Genomic DNA, 27999 nt, shown 5'->3' with positions numbered 1-27999 from the left:
GACTGTAAAGAAACACCTGTAATCCCAGCATTCTGGGAGGCTGAGGCAGGAGGATCCCCTGGCATAGGTGCCTCAGCAATTTAACGAGACCCTCCCTCAAAATAAAAAATAGAAAGAGAGCTGGAGACATAGCTGGGTACAAAGAGTGCAATTCCTACTACCACACACAAAATAAAACAGTGGATACGTTCAGAAATATTTGGAAGATTGGATCCAAAAAGCCGAATGATTCTTGGGCATTTCTTGACCTCTTACTGTAAGGTAGGCATGGACTATGTTATTTAATTCTCCTACTCACCCTCTTACATTATTTCTACTATTATCTACATTTTTTTCAGAAGAAGCGAGGGACATCAAACAAAGATCACCCCGCCTGTAAGCAACAGAGCTGAGACTCAAGCCAGGCACTTTCTCCTTCCCTCTTAGTCACTGTGTGACACAATTCGGGGTTCAGGCTTGGGCATCGGGAGGAATGATGGAGCCGTTCACCACAGGAGACTCCACAGGAGGTCCCATGAAGGTGGGTGGGAAGAAAGCTAGGAACATGGCTTCCAACAGACAGAGGGAGGGACATCTATATGCAAATGAGCAGTGAGTCCTCTGGGCTCTAGAGACTGTTTGGGGTGATGAGCCTGACATCGATTTGAGAATCATCATCAAATCACCACACTTCACAGGCTTCTTTCCTGAGAAGAATGCTGAGTTTGGGAGCAGACTTAGTACTTTCAGAGTGAAGAGGGGATGGGAAGATCCCAGTAGAAAAGAGCCTGCCTAAGGCAGGGCACTGGGAGCTCCAGCAATGTCTCAGATCAACCCATCTCTGCTCCCCAGTCTGGTGCGGTAGCCACTGAAAGGACACAGTGCCAGACCTCTGGCATTCTGGAACCCCAGCTCACCCAGGCCACTGCTACTGTCTCGTGCCTGTGCCATCCGAGTAGACTCAGTGGTGCTTTAATACTGACTAACTCCTCCTTAAGAAAGTCACATCTCCACGATACCTGCCAAAATGATAATAGACAGATAATGCACTTGTCATTAACACATCCCTGTCTATTTAAAAACCTCCAGAGAAGCAAGCAGATGAGCCTTGGAGTTAGCTTAGCAGTGAGGATTTTTATTTGGCTAATTACAACAGGATGTCAGAACCCCAGAAGACATTAAAGGGGATACAGCTCCCTGTCTCCTTTGCAGATCCAGGAGCGACTTGAAAAATACCAACACTCAAGACACAGTAAGTTAGAGTGCACCTGACACAGCTGTGAAGCCAGGCATAGGACACCTTGGGACACCATGTTAGCTGGCCCCAGTGATTCTCATTTCCTGGTAATTGGACCCTTGTGTGGTCCCCTCCCCCTGTAACCCAGGATTGACCCTGTGTGGTCGATAGCATACGGCAAGAATGTCAGGATTTTAGGGATGGATGACAAATGGCACTGCAGATCCTACCTTGGCCTTTTGGGTGGCTCACTCTGGGGGATCTAGATGCCTCATGGTGAGCACATTCAAGCTGCCCGTCGAAGAGGCCCATGCCAGGAGCTGAGAGGCTCAGCCAGCAGCCAGCACCAATCTGTCAGTCACATGAGTGAGCTATCTTGAAGTTGAGTTGTTGCAGCCTCTGTGAAGCCACAGCTGATGTCTGACAGCAACCTCCTAAGAGACCCCACAAGCCATCACCACCAGACAAGATGCTCCCAAACTCCTGACCAACACCAACAGTTAGAGACAATAAATGAGCATTGCTGTTTCTTGCTACTGTGTTTGGTGTGATTTGTTACATTAACTAATACACTGGATAAAAAGCCAGGGTCCTGAGTAGGAAAAGGAGCAACATTAACCAAGTGCCTACTGTACCCCACAGCTAGAAAATGCAGAACCTGACTCCTGACCTTCTTGCCCTCAAAGCTCCAGCCTTTTCTACTGCAGCTCTGCCTCCTTGGAAATAAGCAGCTCAAGACTAGTTCTAGTTCTGCTACTAAACAGAGATGGAAGGAGCAGGCATGCCAGGGGGAAGAGGATCAAAAGGAATCAAGGTATGTTATGTTACATGTACCAACTCCCCATGATGAATTTAATCATTATGTACTAATAAACAGGTGCTAATAAAAATTAAAAAAGAAATAGTTCAGTGATTTGGAGAAATGGCTCATTTCTCCCAAGCTCATTTTCCTTCTTAGAGAGTCTTGGACCTCTAAGGTCCCAATTATTTCTAACATTCTCTTACCCTGTGGCTCCATCTCACCACCAATAATTTCTGCCTACCTTGAAAGAGAGACTGCTTTCAGGGAGTTCCCTCCGACTCTGGATGTCTCCACCTTTTACAAGATGTTGACTGCAATTACGGCAAGAGGGTCCTGGGTTAGCCTTAAGAAAATCATAGACATTCTGGGAAATTTGCTTTCCCAAAAAAGCCTTAAAAATTGTCCTTCTTTGGAAACTTGTCAAAATAATATTTCCAACTATCTGTCTAGCTGAGAAAATTAGTAAGAAATGAAGCTGTGTCTGAAAGAAAGGAGATGGTGAGCTTCCAGTAATTTCTGTCTTGCATATAGTAAATGTCTCAAGGAGAATCCGTAGGAAGAATAATTGAATAATGGGCCTTTTTCCTTGCATCAAGTAGAAATGAGACATGTGACCATGTGCAAGTCCCTTACCCATCATGAACCTATTTCCTTATCTGTAAATAGTAATTAACTCAAAAGAATTGCAATAAGTACAAAACACAACAATGTGCATAGACAAATTTTAGCAGGATGTCTGTAAGGTAGAATGTGCTTGATAAAAATAAGTCATTATTCTGTTAAAGAATTAGTGTATTAAACAGAGATGAAGATACTTTGTCAGCACCATGGACAGAGTACAGGCATCTTTGTGTTTGTTTGAACCCTGGAAAAGAATTGGCCTCTGTGGAAAAGGAGTAGATTTGGGGAGAAGGCCAGATGGTAGATTCAACCATCCCTCCCACTGCCCACCAGCTACCTTGGCAGCACTTCTCCACTGGGACTGTCCACCTCCAACTCTCACTTTTGCCTTGTCCATCCCAGAATCCAACTGTGACCCCATCACCCACTGCATTTAAGGGCCACCTTCTCGGTTTGCCCTCTCCAGGCCCAGGACTGGGAAATCTATCAGCTTGACCAGCATGATGAGAAACTTGACTCTGACTGCTGGCCGCTCCAGCCAGAGACTCCAGTAAGAGTACAAAATCAGAACGTCCCCTTCACAAAAGAAATATTCATCACCACCAACATCATAGTGTGGCAACCACCCCGACACTGCCCAGGGAACTGCCAAGAGGGGCTGCTTGGCCTCCTCCACCTCAACCTCTCCCGCATAGACCCACTGCACCCAGCTGACAGAGGGGTGATTTCTGGGGTGCCATCCACATAAAGGATCTCCCAAGAGTGTCAGATGCTGCAGGGTCTCTGAAAGGAGACCCACAGGTGGCACTAATTCCATTCTGACCCCGAGGATGTCACACATACCTTCCTCACTCACTCAGCATGAGAAAGGATGAGTGGAGGAAGAAAGTGGCCCAGGCGCTGCTGTGACCAAGTCTATGGAGTCCAAAACTTGGCCTGTGGGGTCTCATCAGGCTAACTCTGCTACACACTCTCATGCCATTAGGAGGAGACCATCATGATATTTTAATACCCCTAAGTAAGGGCTCATCAGAGTTCAATAAGTGTGGAGGGCTCCAGAACATTCAATAATACAGTCAGGTTGGGACCCGCAGAAAATGGGATCACTAGTCCTCACTAACATTGCTGGGGTGAAGACTTGTTTTCTATTCTTCACATGTGGCTCTCAAGAGTACACTATTTCCTTTGATATTCTGCCATAAAAAACACCATGAACATCACTGAGGCTATTCCCTTCACCTGATTAAAACCAGAACCAAACAAAAATCAAACCAGTTTTACTTTGACCAGGGATCTCATACCCAATTTGGAGTTGATATGACCAGGTATGGACTCAAGTCTTCAGTAATCTCTTTCCAACCTGTAATCCGTCTACCAGTTACAAAGCCTTGCCATGTGCATGATCTGATTTATCCTCACAGCAGTACTTATTCACTTTTCTCAGGTATAGAAAATTAAACTTAGAGATGTTCATGTCAATATTTATTGAGTATCAACTACCTGGTAGACAATGTGTCAGGCAGGGGAAGTGGATGTCACACAGATGAGTTGCCCAAAGGCACAGAGCTAGTAAATGTCAGGGCTTGGACTTGAAATGCCCTTCCACCTTGATCTGTTCTGATGATGGCCTTGAAGCTGGGCCAACATGATCAGCCCCTCTCAGGAGGGGAGAGGATAGGCTGGTAGCCCCACAGCTGGCCATCCTATGACACAGATATCTCTCTCTCTCTCTCTCTCTCTCTCTCTCTCTCTCTCTCTCTCTCTTTCGATTGAACCCACTGAGCTACATCCCCATCCCTTTTTTATTTACTTTGAGGCATAGTCTCAATAAGTTGCTAAATTGCCCAGATAGGGCTCCAACTTGCAATCCTCCTGCTTCAGTCTCCCATAGTGCTAGGATTACCGAGATGTACAGGTGTGCCACCATGCCCAGTCTCTATTTTTTTAATCTACCTTAAACAACTTAAATGAAGTCAGTTTTAAAATAAGAGGTTTATTATTTTTTTTCTCATAAGAAAGATGAGGAGCTGGAAAGATGAATAAGAACGTCCTGAAGGAAAATGAAAAAGTCCCACCATGGGAGCATCAGGGTATTGCTGTGTTCTCCACCACAAAGCTATCTGCTTTCTGTGGTAAATGATCTTCAGTGCCTGAACTTTTCTGCTTGAGAAACCAATCTTTATCTATAAAGAATAATTCAATACAAAAAATCCTATGTCTGTCGACCATCACTCTGCTATATGTATGGAATTATCTCCTGTGAGTTTACCTTCATGACTAGATGGGAAGTGACAGTGCCTAGCACAGTGCCTAGTAAACATCTGGAGTTCAAGCAATGTTCATTAAACTGAAAGTACCTCTACCCAAACGTGTGTGTGCTGCAGTCGTGCTTCAATTATAGAACAGCTTGGGCAAATTAGGTTTTCTACATTCGAGAGCATTTTCCATTTAACTTGGAAATGCTTCTTTATGCACCAAAATTTTTCACATGAAATTTCCCTGAATGCCCCCGGGTGAAATGTCATCCCTCCCCCTCTGCTCCTACTCATTTTATTTTTACCCTTATTCTAGCGGTGGATTACAATGAGTGGAGATGCCTCAGACGCAGAGTTAACGTTGCTGACAGACATGACTGTGCCACCTCTCCTGCTAAACTGTGACAGCTGTGTCTTTCTGTGCCATGTGGCCAGGCCTCGAGTGTGTAAGCACAGAGAGTGTGGGAGGAAGGGATGACTCCACAGAGGGAGAGAGAGGATGGATAAGGGAGAAGTCACCTGAAAATATTGGAGAGCTAAACAATAGTGAAGAATTACCAAGCCAGATCTAGGAAAAGATTGGAAATACAGAGAACTGACACCAACATCTTTCCCTTAAGGAGATTTGCTAACTTTTCCCCAGTACTGGAGATTAAGCCCAGGTGTCCTTTGCCACTGAACTACATCTCCAGCCTTTTATTGTTTTTTTACTTTTTGAGACAGAGCCTCACTAAGTTGCTTATGATCCTCCTGCCTCAGCCTCCCAAGTGGCTAAGATTACAGGCATGTGCCACCATGCCCAGGAAATGCACTGTTTGTTTGTTTGTTTGTTTGTTTGTTTGTTTGTTTTGGTGGCACTGGGGTTCTAAACCCAGGCTTTGCAGGTGCTGGGCAAACACTCTACCATTGGTCAATATTCCCAGCCCTAATTTCAGGGCTTTTGTAAGCCTCTGGGAAGTAGAAAGACAAAGACCGGCAGAGCCTAACACCCCCTCATGCTCTTGTCTGGATCATGAAGCTTCGACTCCTTGAAGTGACTGGCTCAACTTCCCATCTTCTCAACCCCCCAAGTGGATTAAGTGGACCCCTGATTGTGCAGGAGCCTCAGAGAAACAAATGAAAAGCCTCCCAAAGGCAGAAATAAAAAGTACAGTGAAAATAAAGGCATTTTCAAACAAACGATGCCAGGGAAGTTTGTCACAAGCAGACATGCATTAAAGGAAACTTTAGAGTGTTTCAAGTAGGAGAAAAATTATTCCAGATGAAATGTCATAGATGTGGAAAGAAATGAAGGGGAATGAGAAGGTAAAATATGTGTGTAATAAAAAAAATATGTGTGTAATATTGGCCATATAAACCAATAATAAATATGTCTTATGGAGTTTAAATATACATAAGCTTAAACACATGACAACAATGGCATCTATAGCTCTGGGAATAATGGAGTTTAAGTGCTTCTGCATTTCCTGGGAAGGGAGTAAATGTACCAATTAATAGTGAACCATGATCAGTCAAAGTTGTCATCTTTCAGGTAATCAATCTGAGAATATTAAGAATGTGTGATTCCAGACCTAATAGAGGAGGAAAATGAATTCTAAGAATCAATGTAAGAGAAAAGAAAGGAAAAAGGGAACTTGGGAGGAGTTGAGATAAAGAAAGCACAAAATAAGCTGAGAGACCGACACCAAAATGGACCAGTGATTATCTTTACTGCAAGTAGGTTCAGTCCTCCAATTGACAGGATTCTCGTCCTGGATATCAAGGCAAAACAGAGCCATGCTGTCTTCACCAGTGATGCATGTAGAGCATAAGGAAACAGAACTCGACAGTAAAATAACAGAAAAGATCATGCCATGCAAATGCTATATCAAAAACAAAGCTCAGGAGCCCTACCATAGCTGAAGGCAAATGGCATTACTAGCAATGAAGAGGACACTTCATTATGATAAAAGGCTTAATTTACCAAGAAGACATAACACTTTAAAATTTTTATGTACTTAATAATTTAGTCTCAAAATAAATGGAGCAAAATCTGACTCAACTCTCAAGAGAATAAACAAATCTATAAAAACAGTGAAAGATTTAAATACACCTCTCTTGGAAACTGATAGAACAACCAGGCAAAGAAAATCTGAACAACATGTGTAACAGACCTAACCTAATTGACATATTTAGAACACTGCACTCAGCAACTGCAAATTAAATATTCCTTTCAAGCACGCTCAGAACACTTTTTAAAAATTAACCATACGCTGTCATAAAGTAAATCTCAACAAATTTCAAAGGATAGAAATCAAACTGAGAGAAATCAAACCGCAATGCAATTAAGCCAGAAATCAATAACAAAAAGATTACTAGGAGCCCCATATGTTTAGGAATTAAGAACTCCACCATTTAAATACCTAACGAAGAAATCACAATGAAGATGAGAATACCGTCAGAACTTGAATCCCCAGTTTCCACACCCACAGACAGCCAATCACAGATCAAAAAAGTAGTGAGGCCCGCAGTGGCTCAATATGTACAGAACATGTGCAGACACTTGTTTTGGTCATTATTCACTAGGCAACATCATTCACATTCCACTACACGTTATAAGCAACCTAGGTGTGATTTAAAGACTACAAGAGGATGTGCATATATTATAAGCAAATACTGAACCATTTTATGTAAGGGTCTTGAGCATCCACAAGAGATATTGGATCCAATCTCTAGTGGATATTGAAGGGCAACTGTATAATTTAAATGACAGGAAAAAATATTACATACTAAATGAACTTCTGGGATTTATGTAAATACCTAATGTATTAGAAAAGAAGCTAAAAATCAGTGGATTAGCAATTATGCTCTTTGTTTGGAAATTTTCCCCTCAGAAAGCCTGCCCTACTCCAGCCTCCTAAGCCATCCTGACGTCATGATTTAGACCAAGAATACGCCCCAAAGGCCCCCTGCACTCACAGGTAGGGTGTGGGGAAGGTGATCGGATCAAGGGGGCACTGTACAGGTTGGGTCAGGTGGGTGGAATCATCCCCTGGGGCATTAGCAGCTGAGCGTGCTGTTGGAAGGTGGGGCCTTTTCAGAAGAGGCCGGTCTCTGGGGGAAAGCTTATCTCCCTCCCTGGCTCCTTCCGTCACTCTCCCTTCTTCCTAGCCACCATGATGTGAGCCGCTTTCCTCTGTGTAGGCCCTTCCACCTTGCAGTCTCTGTGTTTAAGAATGCTGATAGGGGCTGAAACCTCTGAAAAATGAGCCAAAATAAACTTCTCCTCCCTTAAATTTCAGTGTTAGGTATTTTGTCCAAGCAATGAGGAAAGTGACTAAGATAGCTGGGTTGGATCTATCATATCCTAGATTCCATTTCTTTCTCTTTCTTAATTTTGTATTTCATTTAGATATAGTGCATTCTTGTTTTGTTTTGTTTTGTTTTGGTACTGGGGATTGAACTTGGGACCTTGCGCTTGTTAGGCAGGCAGTGGAACCACTAAGCTAACTCCCTGGCCTTTAGATATAGTGCATTCTGAAGCAACTTCCTGAGAAAAAGTGAATGAGAGATAAAATATTATAGTCTTACATGTCTAAAAATAATTCTACCCTCACATTTGACTATTAGTTTGCCTGGGTATTGAAATTTAGATTAAAATTCTTTTCCTTCCAAATCTTGAAGGTACATAAAACCATGATGGCCACCTAGAGGTACCTGACATGTTTTCTCCCACAACAAAGGACCAAAACAAGGAATGAAGAACACATATTGTACTGGAGTTTTTAAGCCAGAGCATTGGAGTGCAGTGGGGACATGGCAAAGACACTGCAGAACTTGGAGATACACAAGAAGAAAAGTAGGTCGTGCGGAAGACGTCGAATCAGCCCGCTGCAGACAGGCAGGTCTGTGCACGCCCTACCGAAGTCCCCAGTTGCACGGAACACGCAGAATCAGCCCACTGCAGACAGGCAGGTCTGCGCAAGCCCTGCAGAGGTCCCGAGTCCCGCAGAACACGCAGAATCAGCCTGCGCCCCTGGCAACAATCCACGGGACCCCCACCCCTGCTCCTCTGTACAGCCACCTGGTTCCACACTACAAAGACGCAGAGGACACTGGACCACCAGACCACAGTACTGAGTCCCTCTCCTCCCGGCCCAGAGGTAGGGGCTTCTGAGCCACCATCCCTCCCTCTGCTCCCAGCCCAGAGGATAGGGCTTTGGGGCCACCTTGTGTCCTGCTGCTCCTGGCCCAGAGGAAGGGGCTTCCGGGCCACCATCCCTCCCACCGCTCCCGGCCCAGAGGTAGGAGCTGCTGAGCCACCATCCCACTGCCCCTCGTCCAGAGGAAGGGGCTTCCCGGCCACCATCCCTCCCGCTGCTCCCAGTCCCAGGAAAGGGCTTTTGGGTCACCATCCCTACCACTGCTCCTGGCACCTGTCCCACCTCTCCCAGCTCAGAGGAGGTAATCCGTGCAGGTGCTAACAGTCCCCTGGCCCAGTCGAAATGAGAAAACACACAAATAAGTCTCAAAACCAGACTTCCAGACCACCTACAGCAACCCCAAAGGGAAATGAGATAGAACACTCTGATACTCAACCACCTGGACCCACTGAACTGGCAACAAAAGGGGATCTGGAAAAAATGAAATCAGAAATAATTTCTCAGATAACAGGAGAAATTGTGGCCCTAGTGCAAGACATGATTAATAAATCTAGAGAGGAGCTCAGGAACATGATGGAATCCCAACTTAGGAAACAAATAGAATCCATAAAACAGATGCAAATAGATTTCCAGGACATGAAAAACTCCATTGAAAGTCTACACAGCAGAATGAGCCAATATGAGGACAGAATTTCAGATATAGAAGATAAGATTGCAAGTAGTGACCAGGAAAAGAAAAATTGCTTCAAAATTATAAGGGAACATGAGAAATCAATACAGCAGCTGCTAGATGATGCAAAGAAGAATAACATAAGACTGATTGGGCTCAATGAAGAAACAGGAGAGAGTGCAGATGACATAAAAAAATCTCTTCACAGAAATAATGACAGAAAACTTCCCAAACAGGGGAAAAGAGCTTGACATACAGATAAGTGAGGCATATAGGACTCCAAATAGCCTTGATCAAAAAAAATCTACACATAGGCATATAATTTTTAAGATTCCAGAAACACAACAGAAGAAAAAAGTTCTCCAAGCAGTCAGAGAAAAGAAACAAATCACATACAAAGGAAAGCCCATCAGAATCACAGCAGACTTCTCAACACAAACCATCAAGGCAAGAAGAGCTTGGAGTGACATATTCCAAGCCCTAAAAGAAAACAGCCTCCAACCCAGATTGATGTACCCTGCAAAACTATCTTGCAAAATGGATGGAGAAATAAGATACTTTCATGACAAAGAGCACCTTAGGAACTTCGTGAATACCAAACCAGCACTCCAAAGAATTTTACACAATATCCTAGGAACAGACATTGAGGATCACAACCCCAGGAACCAAAGCAGAATGAACCCATCTGGCATGACAAGAAATTAAATGTAAAGGGGGAGAACCCAACAAAAAGAAAAAGTCATGGCAATGACAAGTCAGTATGTTTCAGTTATAACCATCAATGGTAATGGTCTCAATTCACCAATCAAAAGAAATAGACTGGCAGAATGGGTCAAGAAGCAAAATCCAACAATATGCTGCATACAAGAAACACACTTCATTCAAAAGGAAACTCATAGACTGAAAGTTAAAGGGTGGAAAACAATACTCCATGTGACAGGAAACCAAAAAAAAGCAGGAGTAGCTATCCTCTTTGCAGATCAAGTAGATTTTAAACCAACACTGATTAAGAGAGACGAAGAAGGACACTACATCCTTGTAAAGGGAAGAATCCAAGAGGAAGAGATGACTATCATGAATATCTATGCACCAAACACTAGTGCACCCAACTATATAAAACAAATACTAACGGACATGAAAAGTCATATATGCACTAATACAATTGTAGTGGGGGACCTCAACACCTCACTGTGACAAATAGATAGATCAACTAGACTGAAAATAAGTAATAAAATACAAGAACTCAATCAAACTCTTGAACAAATGAACTTAACAGATGTTTGAAGAGTGTTCCACCCCACAAAATCAGAATACACATTCTTCTCAGCTGCACATGGGTCATTCTCAAAAATAGACCACATACTCACACACAGAACATGTTTAAGTAAGTGCAAAGGAATTGAAGTTATCCCCTGTATATTATCAGACCATAGTGCAATGAAATTGGAGATCCATAGCAAAAGAAACCTCAAAAATTGCATAAACATGTGGAAATTGAACAACACACTTCTGAATAACCAATGGGTCACAGAGGAAATTAAAGAAGAAATCAGACAGTTCCTACAATTAAATGACAATGACAATACAACATATCGGAATCTATGGGACACAATGAAAGCAGTCTTACGAGGGAAATTCATAGCAGTGAAAACACATATTAGGAAAACAGAGTGAGCCCAATTAAACAACCCGATGCTGAACCACAAGCTTCTAGGAAAAGAAGAGCAGGACAACCCCAAAGCTCATACAAGGGAGGAAATTATAAAGATCAGAGGAGAAATCAATGCAATGGACACTAAAAGAATGATACAAACAAATCAATGAAGCCAAGAGTTGGTTCTTCGAAAGAATCAACAAAATTGACAAACCCTTAGCCAACCTTGTCAGAAAAAGGAAAGAAAAGGCCCAAATCCATGCAATTAGGAACGAAAAGGGTGAAATTACAACAGACCCAGCAGAAATCCAGAGGATCATCAATACCTACTTCCAGAACAGAAAGTATCATTACCGCACAGGGGTTACCCACATTCTAGAGTCTGGCCCGGGGTCTTGTAAGAACAGAAATATCACTTTTCAGTAAAGTGAGAGCAAATCCATCTACTGGGGCCAGGGCAACATTAAACAGGACTGCTGTGCAAACTCCAGGTGGAATTCACATATGTACAAGAGGAGCTAATAACTGTTCCATGGCCCTGAATACCTCAGCCTCAGTCACCTGTCCATAGGACTGCATGGGAAACCAAATCACAGCTGGTATCATCATCTGGTGGTCCTGGATGCAGGATAAGGAAGGAGAGGGTGAATGTCCTAAGGTCACCTCCAGGCACCTAACTCCACTGCAGAGCTTACCCATGTGGTTAGAAATGCTGCTCATCCTTTATCACACATTCACATTACACACAGCCTTGTTCATAGCATCAAAATAACCAAAATTCCATGGACAAGGTACCTCTCTCCTGGATGCTACTTGCTTGGGAACTATTCTAAGATCTGTCTTTCTTTAATACAAATATATTTGATGTAATCACTTTGTTTACAGGATAAACTGCAGAAAGTATATCATCACATTTAGTGCAAATGCAACTAATGATAATTAGTTTTACATACTGCTTTGTAAACTTTCTGTACCTTTGAAATTATCTCTCTAGGGCTTATCCATTCTCTCTTTCTTTAGATGCTGTGATTATTTCCACCAGGCTTGAGAATCATTCTGTCTCTCCAAGCCACATTCAATCACCACTTATTAAAAATTAAGAACTGATCAACTACTAAGTGTCAGGGTTCGAGGCTCCATGATAGGCACCAGGGGCAGAAGAGTGAGCAAGTGTGATGAAAAGTGTTACAATAAAGCAAGTGCAGAATGAGCTAGGTGCACCATGTTAGTCTGCTTGGGCTACCAGAATGAGATACCACAGACTGGATGGCTTAAAGAATAGTCATTTATCTACTCACAGTTCTGAATGCTAGAAATTCAAGATCAAGGTATCAGCAGATTAATTTTCTTTTTTTTTCATAGAAAGTTATTTTATTATCAGAACAGTACAGTATCCTATGTTTAAGATCTATTTATTATGTTATTTTTACAAGTAGCAAAGTTCCTCCACTTTCTCCAAGTGACTACATGAATATAAAAAGCTGCAGATTTCCACACTGCCCTCCCGCCCCTACCCACTAGGGTCACGGAAGCTGTGGCCGGTGAGCAGCCTCCGGAAGTAGCCACAGTTGCCTTTTACTTGCTCTTGAACTCTAGCGCTCTGTTCAGTCATCCTCTTGCTGATTTCTTTTCAGCTTGAGAAAATCGATGAGTTTGTGGGCGTTCTCCCTAGAGGGCAGCCGGTAACTCAGGTAGGGGCTGGGCTGGACTGGACTGTAACTTCACTGTTCATGCAGCAGAATGCTGGAGAGTCCTGCTCCCAATGATCTCCTTCACTAAAATCACCTTTTAAGTTTTTCTCAGATATCAGTTCTTCCCAAGTAAACAGTAATGAATCTGTGACTTCACCAAATGGATTAAAGTCAATTAGCCACACCTTTCCCTACTGTCCCTACTGTCTGTATATATCAAATGCGAAGTCTTCATCTATGAATCTATACTGAATGTGCTTCTTGAAAGTCTTGTATGCATCTGCAAATTTCTTCCTTTTGTTTAGAAATATGATCATAGTACCGTATGTAGTCCCTCTGAGAAATGCCCGTAAGCTTGTTTTCCTTGACTAAACATCGGAACTCAGCCCCAGGAATTAATTCACACCATTTTCTGAGAACAAGCTCATATTCTATACAAGGATCTGGAGAATCATCAGTACGGTGGATAAATAAATGGCTGAGTAAAGTCACGAGTGATGAAGTCAGAACTCTTGAAAACCAGGAAGACATCAGTGAGGGTCTTGTACTTCAGAGAACTATTCATTGCTATCCAGCAGGAGTCCATAAGTGTGGCTGCGTTCTCGTCATCAGACCACTGTATTTCTTCTGCCTTGTCATCCCTGTCTGGCTGAGAGCATGTTGGTGGATCTTGCCTTCCTGAAACCATTGGAGTTCCATCAGCTAGTAAATAATCCTTTACATTCTGAGGAAGTGGAAGAACGACACTCTCGATGGTTAGGCTTTGGAAGAGCAAGTACCACGCGGAAAACTGACAGCACAGCACATGCTCCTTCTTCATCCTCCAAGTCTCCGCCACTCTCCGGCCAATGCTCTCCAGGAACCCTCAGCAGATTAGTTTTCTAAGGGGCCTCTCTTCCCAGCTTGCTAATGACAGCTACTCTTTGTGCCTTCACACAGCCTTTTCCCCGTGTCGTGTCCACAGAAGGAACAGATTGGTATTTCTTCTTATAAAGACAAGTCCTGCAGGATTAGACTTTATGACCTCCCATACCCTTATTCACCTCTGTGGAGGCCCTATCTCCAAAAACTGTCATGTGAGAGTTAGGACTTCAACACATGAATTTGAGGGAACACAACACAGTTCATAACAAGCACATGGGGAAGGGTCTGGGAACAGACTCAGGCAGAACTACATCTGAAAGAAAGCTGATTGGAGCCAGGCATGGTGGTACATGACTGTAATTCCAGCACTCTGGAAGATAGGGTATGCACCAGGTCAAGCCCAGCCTGGGCAACCTAGCAAGACTCTCTCAAAATAAAAAATAAAAATAAACAAAAGGGCCAGGGATAAAGCTGAGTGAAGGCCCCGAGTCCAGTCCCCAATACAGACAGAGAGAGAGATAGACTGGAAGGCTAGGGCCGGGGATTAGCTCAGTGGTGCTGCCACCTGCCTCGAAAGCACAAGGTCCTGAGTTTGATCCCCAGTACCAAAGCAAAAAAGAAAAGAAACTGGAAGGCTGCTTGCAGAGGGGAAAGGACCAAAGAGAGGGAAAAGCAGATTGGAAAGGGAGAAGCTGGCTCACAATGCACTCACAGCAGAGGCCTCAGCTGATCCTGCAGGGAGCTGTTCAGTTGAGAAAACCCTGCTGAGGTTCCCAAGCCAAACCAGTGTCCCTTTATGCAACTGTGTGCTCTGCCCCTGGCCCAGCAGCGCCTCACGATTGAGCCCCAGGCAGAGTCCGCTGGCTCCCAGGGTGGGTGTCAGCCAGCTCCTGTAGCTCCTGCAGCACACAGCCCCCTCCTCCTTGCCAGCAGGCCCTGCTTGTCCCACCGGCTTGCAGTGAGATTTGGTCTTTGTGCTTAGTCTGACTGCTAGGAGAGAGACGAGGTACATTCCAAGGGGAAACCTGAACTCTTGCAGGACACCATCTCAGTGGAGGCCTCTGTTTGATCTTCAAGATCGGCTAACAAGAGGGAAGAAGCTGTAGCTGTGGGCCCACTGGCTTCTAGGACATCTATAAGATCATTGTTCTCCACGTCGGATATTCAGAGCCCCACTCCTTATGTTACAACTTTGACATGGGACACCAGGTGAGGCTACAATTACCTTTCTCTGAAGATCAGTGATTCCTAACATCTGGTCTTGAATCTAATTGTCTCTCCCACCCAACTGTGGGAGATTAGGGTTTCCTTAAATGCTGTCAACAAAGGCCTCTGGGTCTTCCCTAGACTTGGTGATTAATCCCATCCTGATCCATCTCTTTTCAGTGAATCCATGGCATTCAGCAGCTGCCACTCAGTTCCATGGTCCTCTTAGTCGCCATTTCTCCAGCACAGAGGATAGTGCATGATCCAGTGCATCCCCTTCCACTAGGTCCTATCGCCAGCAACGGGCTACCCTCATCCCACTAGCACCACAGCGTTGAGCTTCTCACTGCCAGATGACTAATAAGCGGGTGCTCCAAGACTGCATGGCCCACTCCTGCTACTGTCTTGGCTTGTGTCTCTGGATGAACAGTTGTGTATATAGAAAGTGACCTAGGGAGTTCTTGTGGAGAAATAGAGTTAAGAAAGTGAGCAAAACAGTGACAAGGGGAGATGCTGGTCCTCTAGGAGGCTGCAACCAAGACTCCTGCTAGTGTCACAGGTATCTCGAGCTGATAGCCATGAAGAGATCCACTGTGACCCGCAGAGGCTGAGCCTTTACATCCCCAAATCAGCCAGTCGTGTGCCCTAGGCATAATTCTGGAAGGAACAGATCTTGACAAGGCAGCTCCTTGTGGCCCAGGGAAAATCTCAGTGAGAGCTGCAGCAAATGATGAGTTCCCAGCTGCTGGGGATGCATGTGCTGACCCCAAAGAGGGGACCTTAGGCAGAGTGGCCATGTGCATTGAAGACAGGTAGGGAACCCAGTCAAGAGGAGGGTCAGGCCCAGAGGTGCAGCTCAGCAGCAGAGCGCTTGCCTAGTATGCCTAAGGCCCTGGGTTCAATCCTCAGCATTGAAGAAAGAAATAAAAAATGTTAAAAGGGAGTGTCATCAAAAAGGGGCCAGGGATGTAGCTCAGTGGCACAGCACCTGCCTGGCAAGTGTGAGGCCCCGAGTTTGATTCCTGGTACAAAAAAAACAAAAAAAACAAAAAGATATCAAAAGGATCTGAGTATAAGAAGGAGGGTGGAAGCAGGTCTTTGGACGCAGTCCCAAGGTTGCCAGTCACGCAGAAAACACTGAATCAGCCCGCTGCAGACAGGCAGGTCTGCGGACGAGGTACTGAGGTCACCAGTTGCACTGAAAACACCGAATCACCCAGGCCCCGGCAGCAATCCACTGGACCCCGCCTCGCTCCTTTGGCCTCTTCTCTGAGTCACCAGAACTTGGACTCTGTATTTCTTCATAATAATAATAGTAAGTATTTGATAACACTTAACAAAAGTGAGACAGCATCCTTTGATGACAAAATAGCCCAGGGTCTTTCTTTCAGGTGAGGTTCATGGTGGTAAAACAAGAGAGTAGCATGGAGCCTGCTTGTCCAGTATCCCTTTCTGGATGGCATAGCAACTTCCACCAGGGCATTACACCCCTCTTAAAGGGAGTAACTTTCACTCATCCATCCTGACCTTCAACTGACACATTAGCCAACAAGCTGCCTTTCCTAGTCCCATGTCATTTCATTTCTGATACCACCTTCTCCACCTTCCTTACATCATGCCTGCCCTGCACACATACCACATGATTCACAAAAAAACTGATTTCTTAGCCCAAACATATGCCAAAGCTTTGTCTAAGCAATCAGTGGAGAGACTAATACTGAATTATTGATATAACTTTATAAAATAAAGATCTATTATTTATAACTAAGAAGAAATTGATTAATCCCCTTCCTCCATTTGCCATTGAATGTACCTTTGCCCTAAACAGGTTGGTTCTCTTAATAGATGTCAAAGCCTGCACTTAATACATGAGGCACCAAAGCACATTAGTAGGTAACATGTATTACTTATTTAACCAATGAGTTTCTTTAGTGGGTTCACCTATTGATATATTAAAACATAACATCTATTTAGCAGGTGTGCATCTGTATCAAATATTTATTCCAATAGTAAATTTGCTTTTCTAAAAGCCAAGTGCCTCCCACAATGGCCTTGTAATTCTGGACCAGCAGCACCAGCAGCTGGCAGGGTCTTGGTCAAGCCACCCACGGGGCTCCCCTGTGGACAACACTCCCTGTGGTATCAGTAACCATCCTCCTTTCTTATCTACAAGCAAGAGATGCTTGTGTGCTCTGTGCCCAGGCAGAAGACACTGCAGGAGATGGTGAAAACACCCTGAACCTCTGATAATAATTAAAATAATTATTTAATAATAAATAACTTAATTATCACAATTGTATTCATTGAATTTAATCCTTAACACATATAACTAGTGATTATTGATTATTTTAGTAATTAATAATAATTTAAATAATTAGTCCAGGTGTGGAGGTGCATGCCTATAATCTCAGCACCCTGGTGACTGAGACAAGAGGATCACAAGTTCAGGGAGCATCATCCTGGGAAATTTAGTGACTTACCAAGACCCTGTCTCAAAGTAAAATAGGGCTGGGGATACAGCTCTGTGTGAAAGCTCTGGGTTCAATTCCCAGTACCAAAAAGTGTTATTATGTATTATTTTATTTGAAATTTAATTAACAAAACAATTACCACTAATCATAAAGAGATTCATTCACTCAGAGACTGAGTGTTAGGGATATGCCAGATATTGTACTGGGCACTGAAGTGTCAGGATGAATAAGAACACCTGCTCTCGTGGAGAAACTAACATAACAGAAAAGGGAAAACTGAAGAGCAGAGCTTGTGTCTGTAACAAATAATGGCAACTGCCTGAGGGTGCTTTTCTGTTGTACCCAGCACATTGACTTCACTGTGGTTGCTGATCCCTGTGACCCTTACTTTAGTTGAGGAGACTTAAGCCTAAAAAGGTGAAGCATTTTGCCAAAGCTCCTAGAGCTTGGTGAGTAGGCTAGCATTTGATGTGAGGATAAATTAATGATTATACCATACACTCATTTTTTCAATAAATATATACCAAGCTCCTGCTAAGTGCCAAAAGGTGTTTCAGGTACTGGAAACAAAATGAGAATGAGACATGCAAGTTGCCTATTCTAATAGCAGGGGCCCAGTAGGAGTAAAAGGCAAACAATAAATAAATACATAAAGGCAAAGATAATCCCAAGAGCTATAATGGAAGTGTCAGCTCCTTTCGAGTGACTTCTCAAAGGAGGTAATATTTGATCTGTGATTGGAATTACAAGAGAGGGTTCAGCCCCTAAAGTTTGGGAGCCAGAATATTCCAGGCAGAAGGAATAAGTACAAATGCCCTTGGCCAGGAGCAAGATGTAGACAATAATTTAGCATCCCATGGTTAAGTGAAAGAGAGAAAGAATGGTATGAGATGAGGTCAGCATCTGTACCATGCTGAGCTACATCGGGAATCGGAATATTAACTTTAGTGGAATGGGACATGAACAGAAGCTTATAAGCAGGGGAGACATGATCTAGTTTACATTTTTAGAATTTCAGTCTGGCTAATGTGCAGACAAAGATTTGTAGGGCGATAAGAGGCTATTTCAGTAACCAGAGTCTTAGTTTGGATTCCCCTAGAAGCAAACTGAGACAAGTATTCAAGTGCAGTTAGTGTATTTAGGAAAGGCAGGGAATATGTTGGCTGAAGCACGGGGAAGTGAAAGAGAGAAAGGGAGTGTTATTAACCCAGCTACTGTGGAGAGTGCCTGGGGCTTGGTCCTGAAGAGAAACTCAGGAAAATACTGTATTCAAACACCTCAGACAAGTTCCAGCTGAAAGGCAGGGCATCCAGGGTAGGCATCAACTCCCAACTGTCACTGGTTCAGGTTGCTGTTAGGAGGCAGTGGGGACTCATTCTTCAGCATAGTGCCCTTTTAAGATTGGAGAGACCTAAGTGGTGGGAAGTTGGCTGGAACAACTCAGAGGTCCAGAGGAATATGAGTGGGCATTGGCATTACCTGCTACACCAGGTCAGATGTAACTATGGGTTGAAGTAGGGAGAAGTCATGGAGTTGTCAAGACATGCATGGATTTGGGGTTGAGCTGACAAGGTTTGCAGCATGTGTGTGCAGAGTGATGGAAAGAGAGGAATCCAGGATGGCTTTGGACTAGAGGCTTGAGCCACTGACTATTTTATAAAATTAAAAAGACTGGAGGAGGGCCAGGGATTTAGCTCAGTGGTGCCGCTGCCTGCCTCGAAAGTGCAAGGTCCTGAGTTTGATCCCCGGTACCAAAAAATCAAAAGGCCAGAGGAAAATAACCTTTATGGACAAGAATTCCAGAGCTTCCCTTTCAGATCCCTATTAGATCTCAAGCTAGAGCTATCAAGTAGGAAATTGGATTTAGAAGTTGAGCTCAGAAGTTTTAGCTTTGTGAGATGAATTAAGCTCTAGAAATCTGCCAAATTGGACTGTGGCTATAGCTAATAATCTATTGTACACTTTTTAAATCTTTTAAGAAGGTAAATCTCACATTAAGTGTTCCTACCACAATAAAATTGAAATTTTAAGAAGAAAAATTTTAAAGTTGAGCTTATAGAAAATGTTCCTGTATTCAGCCTCCAACTCCAACTTCAAACAGAGTAGCATAACTTATACCAACTTTCTAAGTTGGTTTCCTTGAAAGAGTTCACCTGAATTAATCATTCTGCTACCTTGGACATATTTCCAAGGCAATTACAAGTTAAAATAGGCTAACAGCAGAAATTTGAGATCCAACCCTCACTCATATACTCAGCTCTGTGACACATATTTTCTTATTTGTCTCCAGTAAGCTTTGCAATAACAATACACATTTTATTAGTCCCATGTCCAAGCTAGGCAAACTGACTCCGAGGCACTGGGTGATTTATCAATATCACACTGCGAAGAAGGAGAAAAAGGAATCAAGTTCCTGGATCCATGTTTATGCATCACACCATACTCTCTGGCTTAATCATCAAAATATGGTCTTGTACTCCAGCTTGAGAGTCTGGTCTTGAAGCATTTGGGCATCAGTTTTTAATCATTTGCTAGAGATCCACCAGGAAGAAACAGAAAGGAGGGCAGCAAGTAAGCAGTTTCCAGGATGAATCTGAAAAGCACCGACCCCAAATAAAGATTCCATAGCTATCACCTGAGAAAATACTACATAGTATATGCTTCTCTTGGAGAGTCACAGTGCCCATCAGAATGGTTTTTAAGGTTTTAATGGATATATTCAATATCTTTATTGCAATGATGATTTCATGACTATATACATCCATCAAAACTCAAAATTGTATACTTTGAACATATGTGATGTATTATACTTCCCAATACCTCAATAGAACTATAGACAAAGGAAATAAAGTAAAACAAAACAAAAAGGTCTATGGCAAAGTGAAAAATAATTACTTAACATATGGTCCTAGAATTTCACTTTTTGGAATTTGCCCAAAAGAATTGAAAGCACGAGCCAAGCAGATATCTGTACACCAATAGTCCCAGCAGCATTATTCACAATAGCCAAAAGGTGGAAACTCCTGTTGTGCAATACATGCATACACATAGATACACAGTCATGCATCAATTAATGATGGGGCTACATTCTGCAACATGCATCATTAGGTGGTTTTGTCCTTATGCAGATATTAGACTACCCTTGTACAAACCTAAACGGCATCTCAAAGTCCAGGTTACCTCCTGGCTTCCTCCCTCCTTCATCTTTTGATCCCCTTCCCATTTGCAGTAGATCTACCTCCTTATTTCCTTTTACCTATCTTTTATTTTATTCTCACTGTATTTATACTTTGGATTCCTCATATGAAAGAAACCATGCAGTATTTAAGCTTGTGTGCCTGATTTATTTCACTTAACATTATGTTTTCAAGGTGCATCCATTTTCCTACAAGATTCAAATTTATCCTTTTTTTTGCTCTCTCTCACACAGCTTTTCACTGACCATCCTAGTGTGCATGACTGTACACACTGCGTCCACACACATTCAGCCTTGGAAGGGCAGGACATTTGGACACAGGCTGCCGTACAGATGAGCCTGGAAGACCGCATCTAAGTGAAACAAACCAGACACAAAAGGACAATTGTCATTTGATTCCACTCCTGTGAGGTACCTAGAGTAGTTAAATTCACACTTGGCTAAGGTGCAATTGGTCGGGTCTTTTCTCTCTCCAGTAAAATTACCATTTTTTTTGTAATAAGCATGTATGAAATGTATAGTTTATAAATATTTTCTCCCATTTCATAGGTTTTCTCTTTCCTTTCTTGTTTCCTTTGCTGAGCAGAAGCTTTTTACTTGACGTACTGCCATTTGTCTGTTTCTGACTTTGTTTCATGTGTTTGGGGATTCTATCTAAAAAAATTGCCTACTCCAACATCCTGAAGCATCTACACTCCCATCCTCATTGCGGCATTATTCACAATTGCCAAAAAATGAAATCAACCTACATGTCACCCACAGATGGACAAAGAGAATGTGGTATATAACCACAATAGAACATCATTCAGCCAGAAAAAGAGTGAAATCCTGTCATTTGCAACAAAACATGGATGGAATTAGAGTTCATTTTGTTATAAAATGAGCGAGGCAGAGAAAGACAAATACCACATGATCATACTCATGTATGGCATCTAAAAACGTTGATCCCTAGAAGTTAAAAGTAAAACAGTGGTTATCAAGTAAAACCATGATGGAGATCAGTATGGAGGTTCCTCAGGAAACTAAAATTAGAAATTCTATCGAACCCAGCTATTCCACTACTAGGCATTTTCCTGAAAGAGTTAAAGACATCCTATTACAGTGATACATGCATAGCAATATTTATAGCAGCACAATTTATAATAACCATGGATACAGCCTATCTGTTCATCAACAGATGAATGGATAATAAAATGTAGTATTTACACAAAAAGAGTAGTACTCCACTTTAAAAAAGATAAATTTGAATCTTTTATAAGAAAATGGATGCACCTTGAAAATATAATGTTAAGTGAAATAAATCAGGCACACAAACTTAAATACTGCATAGTTTCTTTCATATGAAAAATCGAAAGTATAAATAAAGTAAGAATAAATTAAAAGATAGATAAAAGGAAATAAGGAGATAGATCTACTACAAATGGGAAGAGGACCAAAAGATGAAGGAGGGAGGAAGCAAAAAAAAATTAAGATTTGTCTTGTACATGAACAAACTATCCACAATAAAAGTAGTCATTATATATCTCAAACATGTGTGAATAAATAATTTTTTTTTTAAAAAGCAGGGGTTGTCAGAAGCTGGGGAGACTGAGGAACAAGACTGATCAATGTATACTATGTTACAGTTAAATATGAGAAAAAAATTCTGGTGTTCTATTGTATGGCAGGGTGGTTATAGATAATGATAATGCATTGTATATTTCCAAAAAGCTGGAAGAAAGGATATTGAACATTTTCACAGCAAAGGAATGATAAATGTTTGAGGAGATAATGTGCTTACTGTGATTGGAACATTAATATATATATTATATAAAAATATATATTATATATATTATATTTATATATCAGGCGGTATTCCATAAATACATACAATGTTTATATGTCAATTTAAAAAGCAGTACATATGTAGAAAGAGATTCTTCTTTTTTTTCTTTAAATAGTTATTGGGGGGTGTTGGTTGGGGTTTTTTTGTTTGTTTGTACCAGGGATTGAACTTGGGACCTTGTGCTTACAAGGCAGGCGTGACACCACTGAGCTAAATCCCTGACCCTGAAGGAGATTCTTTGAGGGGAAAAAAAAATACATATATCTTGCTATTCAAACTTAACATCAACTAATGATTTTTACCTGAGTCAGTCATTACTATGATGATTAAAAAATGTTTATTTCTAAGATTATTTTCATTGTTTCAAGGGCTCCTGAACCTTAAAGCCAAGTTGGATCAATAGGACTGGTGGTGCCTTTTGAACCTGTCCTGCCTCCTAAAGTTCTTTCATCATCTCCAGAAGGCTTAGGCTGCACTTTCAGCAGAAGGGTAAATTCCCAGGAAGAGAAATTTATGGCCCAGGTGGATGATATCAAATACACAGACTTTGTCTCTGTGTGCACTATGTTCTAGCTCTAGAGAAACAGAGTGATAAAGTTAGTGCCTTCTATACCTTGAAATCTTGTCTCAGAGATCTTGAACCTCATCTTGTTCTAAGTGTTTATCAGATTCTCTTTTTAGGCAAATACCATATCTGGATCTTTGATTTTGAAACTTGGACTCTTGACTCTGGTATCCCAATTTCTTTAGCAAGTTGTTCTCTGGAATCATCGCCAGGAAAAGGGTTGTCCATAAATATCTCAGTGACAGCGTGAGCCCGAGAGCAGGTATAAATCGTGGGACACTGTTTGCCTTCTCTGCTTTGAGGTTGTTTGTGAAGGTGACCTCTTTGGAGGCCTTGGCTTAACTCTGAAACTTCCTTAAGTTCCCGATCTTTTCTGAAATGGCTGTCTAGCTCTTTGATTCCAAAACCAACTCTGGATTCTTGACTCTTCAGTGTTGATTTCCAAAGCAAGTTTTCCAGAGGTGACCTAGCTGGCGCTGTTGTTGGCTGAAGGTGTCCATGAGGACTTTGACTTGCTCCTCTGTGAATTTGATACAATGTTGCTATGGTCTTGTTGGAAGTTGTCTTGGGCCATGTTGGACAAGAGTTCTGATGATCAGGCATCCATCTGGGAAACATCAGAATGTTAACAATGCTTATTTTGTTTTAACTTTGGTTAAGAATAAGCAAAACCTGTCTGCTTTTGTTTAGTCAAACATTTCCCCAAGTTCCTCTGACATTGTGCCCTGATTTTATAAGAACTGTTCACATCCCAGAATAAGTGCCCTGAAGAAAAACCAAAACTCCTGTATGGAACCAAATCAGTGGGCCTTTGTAATATAAAATATGAAAATTTAAGGGGCCAGGGATTTAGCTCAGTGGTTCCGGCACCTGCCTCACAAACACAAGGTCCTGAGTTTGATCCCCGGTACCAAAAAAAAAAAAAAAAAAAAATTTGATACCTGTATACAATGTATAATGATCAACTCAGAGTATTAACATTTCTCCTTAAACATTTAAAATTTTTGATTAATCCATAACACATATTTGTGGGGTACAATGTGATATAGATATATGCAATGTATAATAATAAATTAAGGTAATTGATGTTTCTATCTACTTATCATTACTCCATGTCTGGAGACTTCAAGTTCCTCTCTTCTAAGTATTCATAAAATATATGTTATTGTACACTATAATCATGCCACAGTGCTGTAGAACACTAGAACTTATGTCTATCTAATTATGTTTTGTTGTTGTTGTTGTTTTTTGGTTCCAGGGATCGAATTCGGGCCTTTGCGCTTGCAAGGCAAGCAGCAGAACCACTAAGCCAAATCCCTGGCCCTCTAATTATGTTTTGACACACGTTGTAAACCTCCCTCTATTCTTCCTTCTCTCTACCCTCCCCAGCCTCTAGTAATCACTATTCCACATTCATATCAACATGTTTCAGCATCCATAGGAGAACATGCCATATTTCATTTTCTGTGTGTAATAGTTCATCTAACATAATGTCCTCTAACTTAATCCATTTTGCTACAAATGATATCATTGTTTTTATGGTTAAATAACATTCCAGTGTGTATATACTACATTTGATGTATCCATTCCCCCATTCAAGGGCATCTAGGTTAATTTCTTTTTTCTTTTTTTTTTTTGGTGCCGGAGATCGAACTCGGGACCTTGCACTCACGGAGCAGGCAGCAGAACCACTGAGCTAAATCCCTGCCCCTAGGTTAATTTCCATATCTTAGCTATTGTGGATTATATAAAAAATAAACATGGACATGAAGGAAACTCTTTGATATGGTGATTTCATTTCCTTTGGATATATACCCAGAACTGGGATAGCTGGATCATACAAGAGATCTATTTTTAGTTTTTTGAGGAACCGCCATAGGGTTCTCCATAATCACTCTACTAACTGATATTTCCATTATCAGTACATAAGAGTTTTCTATTTGCCACATACTTGTCATAGATTATTATTTTTTCTCTTTTTGATAATAGCCTTTCTAACTGGAGTGAGATGCTATCCCTTGTGGTTTTGATTTGCATTTATTTCTCCAATAGCTATCGAGGTTGGACATTTTTTCATAAATGTGAGCAACTTCATTTTCAGTTGATATAATTGAAAGTGACGTCTCATTCTTGGCAAATGCAAGATCACAAATAGTTTTTGATAATTTTTAATTTGGAGAAGGATTTTTCTGCTGATGCTACTGTTTCTGAAGCTGTTAAGAGTCTTTTATAGGTTTTGACAACATTGGGATTACTTACTGATAAATTATTTCAAAATGTTAATTTTAGCATATCGGGAGCTCATTCTTACAAAACACTTTTTCTAAAAATATTTAACTCTTCATACAATTTACTTTTGTATAAGCCTGGATTTGATTTTAGGGTAAATTTTTATAATGGCATTTTAACATTTCCTCTGAAATTTTGTGTAACTCTTGGAAGATGTACAAAGGAACTAAAAGTGGCATCATTGTTTACATACAAAACATTATTTACATTCAAAACATCTGTGTAGGCATTTTATGACTGCATCTTCAATTACAAGGAAAAATTAATTTTAAATTTTCTTCCTCATTAATAATTAGTTCCTGGGGAATGGGGAAAAAATAAGAACCAAGATACATCATGTAAAGGTACAAGATCCCAATGATGAATGTCACTGTGTTGTATACCTAAAATGTACCAATAAACTTAATGGAAAAAATAACAATAATAATTAGTTCCTCCAGAGGATCCTATGAAAATAGTTCTTTTCCATTGAATCTGATGATCTTTAATTTCTGTTTCTAAACCTGGGAGATTTGCTGTGTAATGTTGCAGTCATTTTCAGACCCAGAAATTCTAAACTCTCTGAAGAATCATAACTCTCTTGCTTTCTTGCAGTATCTATGTGTATACTTTTATTTTGCCATGATCTGCTGACAGTCACACTCTGTCACCAGAGTTCCTGCCCTAGGCTCAGGCTGGAGAGTTCCTTCCTGTGCCCATGCCACAGAAAAAGACTCCAGGGTGGGCAGCAAGCCGGCCTCCACCACAAACCCATCACTGCCCTGCTATGTTCCTCCTTGTCCCATGACCACCCACGCCCACTGCTGCTTGTTCTATTTCTGCCCACCATCATCGCCAATCTGGGCCTCGGTCCCAGCTCAGCCAGCCCCTCAGGAAGGGATCTGTGGCACCCCAGACTGCTCCAAGGAGGCATGTGGGCTGCCTAGGCCCAGGGCTCGGCACACAGGCTGCATGCTGTGGGCCTACCTGGACCTACTTACCCTCACATGTGTGCTTCCTGGCACATCCCTCTGCTCACACACATGTACCACTGTGCCATTAGGCTCTCTTATAAAACACAAATCCAAAGATAAAATTACTTAAAATCTCAAGATGGTGACAACAGAGCATTAAACCAAGTGCCTCCTTCCTCCTGAAGAAAGGCCCCTGGATACCTGCACAGCCTCACACCCACAAAGCCAGCCCAGCCTGAGAGGAATCAGCATTAGCGAGATCCTTTGTATTTCCTGGAAACCCTAGCACATCTTCCAGCACCTGTTCTACAGACCTACTATGTGAGCCTGTCCTGAAGACTGCACCAACCCCCTTAGGCTGGCCTGACACCCTTGCATCAGTTCCCTCCCTTTCCTGTGTTAAACCAAGTTGTTTGTCCTGTTGGACTCTTAAGGACTAAATCTTAATCCATCTTTCTTGACTTTTAATTCATCCCCTACCCAATAGAACATCATCTTGCTTTCAAAATTCTCCTCTTATGGGTCTATTTGATGTTAAGATTTCTTCTCTTACAGGGTCTACTCTCTTTACTTTTCTGCATTTCAACTTGAGTTTTCTAACAGCAATAGGTTTGGATTTAAAAATAAACAAAAGTAGTCATCATCATGATAAGAATTAGCCAAAACCAGTGACTAACAGAGGTGACTGTGGATTAAGTGACTAAGCAGAGAGTGGGCCAAGTAGCTATTGTGAGATAAAGTTCACTAAGATAAAGAGGAAAGCAGCCTGCTTCTCTGGCCTTTTTCCTGCACCAACTCCTTGCTTAATTTCTTTAAATGTTGAATTTTAAATGAGAAGAGCCATTTTTTTCTCTTCACTGGAAATGTGCTATAAAAGGATGCGAACCAACACTTTCCAATGCCCATTGTGTGCCAGTGACAGTGCTGAACACTTTCTCAAATCCTATTTACTCTCCCGGAAAATCCTGTGAGTCATCCAATCTCCTCTCACAAAGGCCAAGGCCAGGGCAGTCAGAAAGCCTGGCTCACAGTGGCCCAGGGGCTGGATGGGCCCTGGACCTGCAGACATAGTATCCTAAGAGAGTGTCAGCCGCAACCAATGTGGCAGGCTAAGGTAAGGTTACCAGATCCCAGTGGGCTAGCCAAGATGATGGAGAGGTCCAGCCAAGAGGGAAGTGACACAGGGGACTCTTCACATGAAACCACTTGAAGAGGACAAAATGGGATCAGCAAAGAGCTAAACAGCCCCTGAAAATGGAGGAGTAGGTCTAGATTTATGTGACACCCACAGCTACAGATCTGAGGAGGTGATGCCAGTTAAGAGGCCAAGGGTGAGCATTCACCTAAGAGAGCTTTCATCATCACTTTATAACTGAGGATGCAAAGATTCACCAAGGTTAGACAGGTTGCCCAAGATCACACCACAGAGCCAGAATTCCAACCTGGACAGGTCCGTGACATTCTCACCCTTAACTGGGCATGACCTGGGAGCAAAGATTTTATTTTGCTCTCTTTTTTTCCTCATCGGTTGAAACACAAGAGAACATAAAATTCTACATTAGTCTTAGCAAAGCGCTCT

At 42.0% G+C, this 27999-nt stretch overlaps 1 protein-coding gene and 1 pseudogene across 3 annotated transcripts in view; both read right to left on the bottom strand.

Annotated features, from left to right (window-relative positions):
* Uck2 (uridine-cytidine kinase 2) overlaps positions 1-27999 on the bottom strand; it is a 167152-nt gene that overhangs the window by 10541 nt on the left and 128612 nt on the right. For 2 of the 3 annotated variants that reach the window (XR_015449471.1, XM_087206825.1), the window contains one exon: positions 17832-23785. Coding sequence is in view for 1 of the 3 variants with exons in the window: in XM_087206825.1 (XP_087062951.1) it covers positions 23721-23785 (65 nt within the window). In the remaining 2 variants the exon portion in view is untranslated. Of the gene's footprint in view, positions 1-17831; positions 23786-27999 lie in introns of those variants that run through there. The other variant, XR_015449470.1, reaches the window with a different exon arrangement.
* LOC147829118 (translation initiation factor eIF2 assembly protein pseudogene) lies at positions 10569-17684 on the bottom strand (annotated as a pseudogene).

Source organism: Heterocephalus glaber, unplaced genomic scaffold (genome assembly GCF_053883595.1).
Source record: "Heterocephalus glaber isolate CG9 unplaced genomic scaffold, H.glaber_assembly_v1.0 deba00000738, whole genome shotgun sequence".
In the NCBI taxonomy this organism is placed as follows: Eukaryota; Metazoa; Chordata; class Mammalia; order Rodentia; family Bathyergidae; genus Heterocephalus; species Heterocephalus glaber.
This window is presented reverse-complemented; position numbering and strand designations above follow the sequence as displayed.